Source organism: Chanodichthys erythropterus, chromosome 18 (assembly GCF_024489055.1).
Source record: "Chanodichthys erythropterus isolate Z2021 chromosome 18, ASM2448905v1, whole genome shotgun sequence".
In the NCBI taxonomy this organism is placed as follows: domain Eukaryota; kingdom Metazoa; phylum Chordata; class Actinopteri; order Cypriniformes; family Xenocyprididae; genus Chanodichthys; species Chanodichthys erythropterus.
This window is the reverse complement of record NC_090238.1, coordinates 19,367,276-19,377,106: the sequence shown is the minus strand read 5'-3', so window position 1 is coordinate 19,377,106 and position 9,831 is coordinate 19,367,276. Positions and strand designations below refer to the sequence as shown.

Sequence of the window (9,831 nt, the reverse complement as noted above, 5' to 3'; positions counted from 1 at the left end):
ATGCCTTTTACAAGCATATTAGACAACAAATACACGAAACAAATGTACCATAATACACTATCCCCCGGTTTCACAGACAAGGATTAAGTCTAGTCCCAGTCTAAAATGCATATTTGAGCTTTTTTTACTGAAAGTAACTTGCACTGAAATTTCTTAAAATATATCAGTGGCATTGTTTTGTCTCAAGATGACATGTTTATAAAAGTTACTTAAATTACTAATTGAACTAAGGCCTTATCCAGGCTTAATCTAAACCCTGTTTGTGAAACCAGGCCTAAATTACTCCAGGGGGATATAAACTCTCTGAGTATAGTTTGTTTGTAAGGACGAGAATGCATTGTGGGCAACCCAAACTGCACAGTTGGTTTCAAGCTGTTGCATATGTGCAGAGATGCAAGTTTGTGAATAAGCCTCTGCCAAGAACATATGTGTGACAGAAAGGATGGCCCTCTGGTAGACACACAGCACGCTGTTTTTAGCTCCAGTCTCATTAGTGATGGCCTGAACAAGCAGAGTAGTCTTAGGGGTTCATTGTGCGTCAGAGCACTGCTCACGCTCCCCAGACAGGAGGAAATATTATTTTTCACTCCCTGACTCAATGTACTGAACCGGAAATGATGTGCTTCTTTAAGGTGCTTTGATGATACAAATGGCAAAATAAGTGAGACAAGTAAACTATCCGGTTCTGGGTTCAGGAGATCATGGATTTATTGTTACAATTAAAGCTGAGCTCCTAAGGTAACAGCTTGAAGACTTGAGGTAAATTATGAACATATAGGAATTGAGTGCAACAATCTACTTTTTTAGCATTCTTTGTTCCAGAAGTATCTTTTCGTTTAATTTTTCCAGTGGGGATTTTAAAAAGGTACCAACCATCTACAAGGTGAATCACAACACTGCAAACCTTGATTTGAAGCAAGTATGACAAAAAAACAGCCTGGAAAAGAACTACAATCCCATGAAGCATTGCAAATGACATAATAAAAATAAAAATAAATATAAATACAAAACTATTGATTTAAAGATGTTTAAGTATCTGAGAGTGTCGGATATTTTTTTGTGCAAATTGCTAGTTTGATTTCTCTAATCGAGTTTTTTTTTTTTTTTTTTTTTTTTTGAGAATCATGGGTAATGTAATTTCTCACCAGGAATTCTGCTGTTAAACACGATAATTTAAAAAATATTGGTTGAAATAATGCAGGCCAACAAAAGCATATGACATTAATTAACACGCTCATTGATTACAGTATTGAATTTATCTTGGCATAGTCAAATAACAAGAGTTCAGTACATGGAAATGACATACAGTGAGTCTCAAACTCCATTGTTTCCTCCTTCTTATATAAATCTCATTTGTTTAAAAGACCTCCGAAGAACAGGCTAATCTCAACATAACACCAACTGTTACGTGACGCCCCCAATATTTGCATATGCCAGCCCATGTTCCCAACATTATGAAAGGCATTAGACAAGGGCAGCCAGCCAGTATTAACGTCTGGATCTGCAAAGGTGAATCATCAGATTAGGTAAGCAAGCAAGAACAATAGGGAAAAATGGAAGATGGAGCAATAATAACTGACATGATTCATGATAACATGATATTTTTAGTAATATTTGTAAATTGTCTTTCTAAATGTTTCGTTAGCATGTTGCTAATGTACTGTTAAATGTGGCTAAAGTTACCATCGTTTCTTACTGTATACACGGAGACAAGAGCCGTCGCTATTTTCATTTTTTAACACTTGCAGTCTGTATAATTCATAAACACAACATTCTTTATAAATCTCTCCAACAGTGTAGCATTAGCCGTTAGCCACAGAGCATAGCCTCAAACTCATTCAGAATCAAATGTAAACAATATAACAGTTTACAATACTCACATGATCCGACGCATGCATGACAAACACTTTGTAAAGATCCATTTTGAGGGTTATATTAGCTGTGTAAACTTTGTTTATGCCCTGTTCAAGGCAAGCGCGAGCTCCGTGGGCGTGGAGCACGAGAATTAAAGGGCCAGTAGCCCTGAATCGGCTCATATTTAATGATGCCCCAAAATAGGCAGTTAAAAAAATGAATTTAAAAAAAATCTATGGGGTATTTTGAACTGAAACTTCACAGACACATTCAGGGGACACCTTAGACTTATATTACATCTTTTTTTTTTTTGAAAAAAGTTCTAGGGCACCTTTAAAGGTTTACAATTTATCATTAAAAATCAATTTCCCTATGGATAAAATGGGATTCTTATTGGAACCTGACTGTTACACTCCATAGTAGCTCTGATATGTAAATGAAGGGCTCAGAGATCCAAAGGAAACTGGAGCCCAGAGTACAAACGGAAAATTTAAAGATATTAACCTGCCCAAAAAAGCTACAAGAAAAAAAACAAACAGCGTATTAGATTGCTGTTGAAAGCACTGAACTTTAACTGTAGAATCGTTTACAGTGTTAGTCATGACTCCCAGCCCCCGTTCCTCCCGTTCTCTTGCTCTCTTTCCTGCTGGGAGGCATGCTTAAATCCCTCATTAGGGGGTGGTTTAATTGGTACTAATGCTCTGGAGAACTTCTCAGGAAATCCATTTAGCACATTCCCGAGTTTTCCTGCTGTTCTATCTATCTAATAGCGGTAGAAGACCCTGTTCACAGTGTGGGCGTCTTGTTTTGGGTTCATATTGAGTTCAGTTTAACATGTAAGCTGTTTAATTTCATGCTCTTTGTGAAACAAATTGCTCACAACATGTGCGAAATCATTGTTTTGCTAATCTCCTAAAATAGTAATTTATGGAAGAGATTTTTTGTCAGTTATTCAACAATTGCAGGAAGGAATGTCCAATCAAAGTGACTATTCCCTCTTACTGTTGTGGATCAATTAGCCCACAAGTCTAGCGCCCTCTGGTGGAGCCAGTAATATGTGCTCTTTCTTCTAACAGTCTTTCTCATTTGATCTCTCATCTACGCACAGGCTAGACCTTCACCTGCTTTAGAGAATATGGTGTGTTGAGGTTGTTGTATTGTGTGTATAGCTTCTTTAACTGTGTGTCGGGGGTGTTTTGTTGTGTTATTTATTGTTTGTTGGAATTGCATTGTGCATTGAGGCCGTTGCTGGATTGTGTTGTGGGTGATGAGCAGTTGCTGTTTTTGAAGTGTTGCTCTTTTTCTGGCTGTACCTTTAGACTTTGTGCTTTCTTAAGTTTTTAATCTACTGTTTGAATGTTTTATCAGATTGGTGCTGTTACTTTTTATATAGCCTATATAAATCTATAGACTTACATATTTCTGGAAGAGTTAAACAAACCAGATCTTTTTTCTTGAAGAAAACTTGCATCAAACTGTTGGCATCTGGATATGCGTGTGGAATTTAATATTTATGTTTACCTTAAAATATTCTTGTTTTCTGTTCTCCGCTTTGATGTAGTTTCATCCAGAAGTGTTTAGAGCAGGAGGCAGGAGCGACCTGTTTCATCTCTCTGCCCTGGTGAAAACGATTAGAGTAAAATGTCATTACTGCCAGAGGTGTGTGTGTGTGTGTGCGTGTGCGTGTGTGTGTGTGTGTGTATCTATGTATATGTGTGTGTTTATCCTTGAGGGCATTTTAACAAATCTTGCAGCTTTTATGTTAGTGACTCCATGATTCATGTGGAGCTTTGAACAGAACAGATGGAAAACCCTGAAAGCAGTTTCATCTCACTCTTACGCCGAGAGTTTAAGATTTCCCTCTGTTTTTGTTTAAACAGTACATAGAGAGTGACAGTTCAATGAGGCTGTGCACTGAACTGGCATAAAATACAAGTAAATGACCATAATTTTGTATGTCACATTAAACTGATATAAGGAACATCCAGTATTCAAGAGTGTGATCAGATCATTAGGATAACGGATCAGAAGTTGAAGATACTGTACAGATATTGATCGTCTCCTGTTTTATGATGCCGCTGTCACACCTTATGTGGGATTCCATTAAATATTCAGTGTCGTGGATCTCTCTCTCTCTTTCTCTCTCTCTGTGTTTATGTTGAATCATCTGACAAACAAGCAGCAAACGCAATTACCTCAGTCCATTATTCACGGATGCTAAACTTAGCAGGGATCAGAGGTAAAACAGATGACAAGAAAAGATATTGTTGAATCCATATATAACATGAGCCATAGTTATATTTAGAGATGGATCAGCACTATTTTAAGTAACTGCTAAGAAGGAAGTGCATGGATCACAAAGCTGAAATCTGCTTGATGTCTGATTGAATCTAAGCCATTTTATTTTCAAAGCAATGCCAAATCAGTCTCTGATCACTTTGTTGGTATAGACTCGGCACATGGGGAAAATGTTTGAGCAGTGATTTCAAAAGTCATATTGTAAAGATAAAGCCTTATTTTAGACTGGGGAGGAATATGATGAAAGAAACTAAAGCGTGATCATTAGCTGAAAAGTACATCATGATACCCTCAGATATGTTTAATTCTGACTGAAGTACTAGATATCCTCCTACGTTAATTCTCATTATTCTTGAATTGATCTGACCTTGCTGTGATTGGCTTAACCTATGAAGGACTCTTAACTAATTATCTCACATAAAAATAGTGAAATACAAATATTCACCATATTATGGTCAGTAAAAGGAGGCCTTAGTTGAAGCCCTAGTACACTGTAAAAAAAATCCTGTTGTTTCTACGGAAAAATACCGGCAGCTGTGGTTACCAGAACAATACTGTAAAAATGAAATCAAACCGTAAACATACTTACGGAGTTACATGTTAATTTTACATTTTAAATATGTATATTTAACATTGGATTTCAGTACACTGTAAAAAAAAAATCCCAGTAAAATTTACGGTAAAATAACATATTTCATTAACTGATATAATGTTAATTTACCAACCTAATGAAGTACTAATATCTTTTTTGTATCTTTATAATACACTGACAGTCACCAAACACAGTGGTGATAAGTGTCACATGATGAATCAAAGTTCATCACAAGCAGCTTTTCCACAAGCTGAGGAGGACAATACTAATATATAGAAGGAGCACACAGTGTCATTCACACACACACACTAAACACCATCATGGTAACATGCATGAAATTTTAAAAATGCAATAAACATTAATTTAACAACATTAGATGTAACATAAAACCCTAATGTACATAACTGATTAGAAAAAAATGAGAAAAACCAAAGAGTTATTTCAACAAAAATATATAAAATGTGAAGTGTCACGCAGGGAATTGTGGGAATGTCAATTTACGGTTTTTCACTGTAAATTTTACAATGAATTGTTATTTTTCACTTTCAAAAACTGTGAATTTAACGGTATTTTACCGTAAAATTACATTTAATGTACCGTTAGATCTATTACAGTTATTCACCGTATATAGTACGGAAACTTTCTGTAAACCAACTAACAGTTTTTCACCGCAGCATTTTTACAGTCTTTTACTGTTAAAATCACGGTAATTTTTTACATTGTATTTATTTATTAATTTATTTTAGAGAATCACAAAATCTCTGGCATATATAGATATTTCAGATTCATCAGCAGTCAGATTAAGACCAATTAAAGTTTAAATCTCCAGGATATGGTGATACTGGTAAATACTGGCGTCATTGTGCGAGAGCTTGAACAAATAGAGTAAAACCCTTCTGTCCTCTATAATTAAGACCCTGTTTTCCTTCCCCGTGGCCTTCAGTCCTCTTCTGCAGCTGGGGGTGAAAATTACAGCCCTTCCTCGCTCTCCTGCACTTCTCTCTTATTCTTCCTCTCATATAAATGAGATGCCATCTGTTGCCATCACAACTGATGGATTTTTTTTTTTTTACATCGCATGCCACTGCAATAGATTATATTGGTCATTCTTGCTTATTTTTGGCTAAATCTCTAAAAATAAATGATGGGATTAACTGGATTTGACATTGGAGATTTCTAGAATGGATGAAAAAGGCAGAATATTAGTGAGCCCTGGCTCCAACAGCTCATATTAATGCTGAAGAATCTCACACATACGGTGAGACTAATTAAATAATGATGGGAATTAATCAGACCAACCTTGACAAAACAGAATGTGATGTGTTTTAAAAGATATATACAATATACAAAAGCTCCATACGGTGTCAGCTGCAGGTAAGGCTGCTCTGAGCAGGCCCTGTGACCCTTTTACAAAGCCTACAGTAAAAACATAGGCCTATATATTTTTTAGTATCATATTTTTATTTATTTTCCATTAAAACTATGTTTTGATATTCACAGTGTCATTTCTAAAACATTAATTTGCAGATTCTGCTTTTGTGCTGCCTTTGCAGTGTAAAGGTGACATCTGTTGATGTAAAAATATATTGACCCTTTTACATACATTATAATAATTTTCAGTTCATTTGTTTTCTGTCTTTATTTAAACATTTTGTTTAACAGTTACAATCAGTGGCTTTTGGCAGCCAAACATACTTTTTAAACAAAACTTAAAGCATCTACATGTGTTGAAAAATGATAAAAATTACATTTTGTTACTGAATATTTTTATTTTATCGTTGTAATAGCAAGCCTGTTCACACCAAGAATGATAACTAATGATTAAGATTTAATTGTAAAAATCCTTTACCGCACATTAACTCGCTTGTAATCTAACTTTTGTGTGAAATGTTGTTTGAAATGCCTATTTGCATATAGGCCTAAATAGACTACATCCTTTTTTTAATTCCTTCAATGTTTAAAGGGTTAGTTCACCCAAAAATTAAAATAATGTCATTAATTAATCACCCTCATGTCGTTCCAAACCCGTAAGACCTTCGTTCATCTTCAGAACACAAACTGAGATATTTTTGATGAAATCCAAGAGCTCTCTGACTCTATTTGAACAATGTCTTTAGTAGCCTACCTTTCTGGGCCTTGACAGTGTTGATTATATTGCTGTCTATGGAGGAGACAGAAAGCTCTCGGATTTCATCAGAAATATCTCAATTTGTGTTCTGAAGATGAATGAAGGTCTTATGGGTTTGGAACGACATGTGGGTGTTCATTTGGGTGTACTAACCCTTTAAAGGGTTAGTTCACACAAAAATGAAAATTCTGTCATTTATTACTTACCCTCATGCCGTTCCACACCCGTAAGACCTTCGTTAATCTTCAGAACACAAATTAAGATATTTTAGTTGAAATCCGATGGCTCTGTGACGCCTCCATAGGGAGCAATGGACACTTCCTCTCTCAAGATCCATAAAGGTACTAAAAACATATTTAAATCAGTTCATGTGAGTACAGTGGTTCAATTTTAATATTATAAAGCGATGAGAATATTTTTGGAGCGCCAAAAAAACAAAATAACGACTTATTTAGTGATGGCCGATTTCAAAACACTGCTTCAGGAAGCATCGGAGCATAAATTAATCATTCATTTTTGGGTGATCTAACCCTTTAAGCGTTAATTGCGGAGGCAGATCCTCCCCATGCAACCTGTTAATTGCACAGATAACCTAATTCATTCCAGAAATAGAAATAAACATTAACACCGTTAACTCGGTTATTTTTTAGACTTACAATTTATAGATGAATGTGAAGATAAAAATAGAAGTGACAGCAGCCAGTCTACTCAGGGAAAAAGTACCTTTTAAAATAAGGATGGGAATTAATCATATCTGAACTCCTCCCTTGGCGGGTTCTGATTGGCTGATCCACAGCCAGATCAGTCAGTCTGCTGGACGATACTGACTCTAATGAAGTGAGTTCATCTCGAGCGGACTGCGTCTCTACTATGCATTGTACAAACTGATGGAAAGTCGATAAACGAGTACGATATTGTACGTTCAGACAATTTATCATCAACGCATTCGGCAGTTCAGAACTTCCAGCTCAACTCAACATGTAAAGCGCGGGGGTATCCAGACGTACCCGACAGACTGGTGCTGTTTAACTGTTATCAACATGATTCCGCCAGCGAACATGATTCAGGAGGACACGATGGGCAAGGAGAACGAACGGGAGCACCGTGAGCCCCAGTCCCCCTCATACATCAGCCAGCAGGAGTCAAAGGTTTGAAACCCACATCTCATGAAAACAGCAGTCACAGCACACCGACAGAGATTTATGTGTAGTGCGCAGTTTACGCGTCCTTTCACACTTTTACTGTTATAGAGACCGCGAGTGTTGTGACACGTTTTTGGCGTTTTGTGTGTCAAACTAAGTATGCTTTATAATATGAATTCACTCTGTTGCAAATTAAAGTAGTTATCTACCACTTAACCTCGTGTTAATTTTGTAAATAAGTGTCAAATACAAAGAGTGCCTAGTCTTGTAACACTACCGTGGCGCGTGTTAGCTCACCAAATGGGCGTTTTAATATTGTACACGCATTTATTATGGTAGGCTAATCAAATTTAATTGTTCAAATAATTATTATGCCACCCCCATCACCTCGCTCACCATCGTTTTATTTTAAACATTTAGATTAAAAATGGTAAACAAACAGAAGTTACATTTTAATTCAAAACAAAATGGTTCAGATGATACCAGTTTTGTCATTTAACATCTGTTAACATGATCACAAATTTTAACACATAGGTTAAATTGCAAATGTAAACCCTTTATATTTCACACAGAGTCATTTTCTTCATTTTCACCCCTGAAAATGATATATTTTTATATATTATTAATTTGTAATTAGTTAACTAATGGTGTTGCAGCTCACCATGTGTTCGGTCTCCCATACTGTTCAATTTTTGGTCAGGTGTTCACCAATCCTGTGAAAGAAGAATGAAATATTTGATTCATAAGCATCTGTTGCTTTATGTTTACTAATAACTCTGTGCACATCTCCAAAATTATTCTAATTATTAAACACTGGCAACATCCTTCATGATACTGTTTGTAGGCAGTATGGCTCCAAGTTAAAGTTAGCTTTGCAAGGGGTATTTGTGATTCTATCTTAATGTCTATTTGTTGTATGATTTAAGATGAGGTTGTAGTTGGTGGCATTTCGTCACATTGGCCCTGAGTTTGAGCTCGAGCTCATCTGTTTTTCTGGGTCATCTGTGGCCCTGAGTTCTACATTCAGCCCGGAAATGTTGGACGGGTCACTGTGCTTTTAGAGCTCGGTGCCAGTTGGGAATTTTACATATTTATCATTGTCTTGAGTGGAGATGAGGTCTGAAAGATAGAAGTGCTTTTATTTATTTATGTAGCTATTCAGAAACTGATTTATTATTTAGATTTACTTTGTGGCATTTCCCTCCTCTCCATAAATGCTGTTTCAGTCTGTGTGCGTCTGAGTGTGAACATTTTAAATTTGTATATTAATCACTGAATTATGGAGTTAAATGTTTTTTTTTCACTCATAAGAAGAGTCTTGAGGGATTTGTGTGTAATTAAGTGCTGTTACTTTGAGCAGTGAGAACACCTACAATGTTATGCTTTTCACTGAAGTCCTGTGGAAGTATTTTAAAAGAATATTCTTTTTGAAATAGAAATAATCTGTAACCACATTATATTTGATTTATGACCAAAGGCTAGTTTTCATATCAGTTTTTTTTTTCTTTTTTTGACATTATTGCAGAATACACTCGAGAATATGCCAAATTTAGAATGTAATAGTCTGCTTAAAAGGAATATGACTCATTAGTCGTTAATGGGAGACTTTAATGCAAAAGGAAAAAATGTATTCATAACTTAATCTCCAGTGCTGGTTGCATTTCACAGATTTCCAAGAAACAAAAGGCTCTTAGTAAGAAGTAAGACCATCCTGCAGTTCCTTGTTTGAACTTGGTTATAGAGTAATAATGACTTTTAGAGAGGAACCTGGACAGAATAATCAGAGAATTTCATCAGTATGAGGGCTTTTATTTGCT

The 9,831-nt window shown here is 35.9% G+C and overlaps 1 protein-coding gene across 2 annotated transcripts in view; it reads left to right on the top strand.

Annotated features, from left to right (window-relative positions):
* Positions 1 to 7,739: 7,739 nt before the first annotated feature.
* The window catches only part of stac (SH3 and cysteine rich domain), a 28,803-nt gene continuing 26,711 nt past the window's right edge, over positions 7,740 to 9,831 (top strand). For both annotated transcript variants that reach the window (XM_067367724.1, XM_067367723.1), the window contains exon 1: positions 7,740 to 8,020. In XM_067367724.1, the coding sequence (XP_067223825.1) occupies positions 7,913 to 8,020 (108 nt within the window). In that variant the 5' untranslated portion in view covers positions 7,740 to 7,912. The remainder of the gene's footprint in view (positions 8,021 to 9,831) is intronic.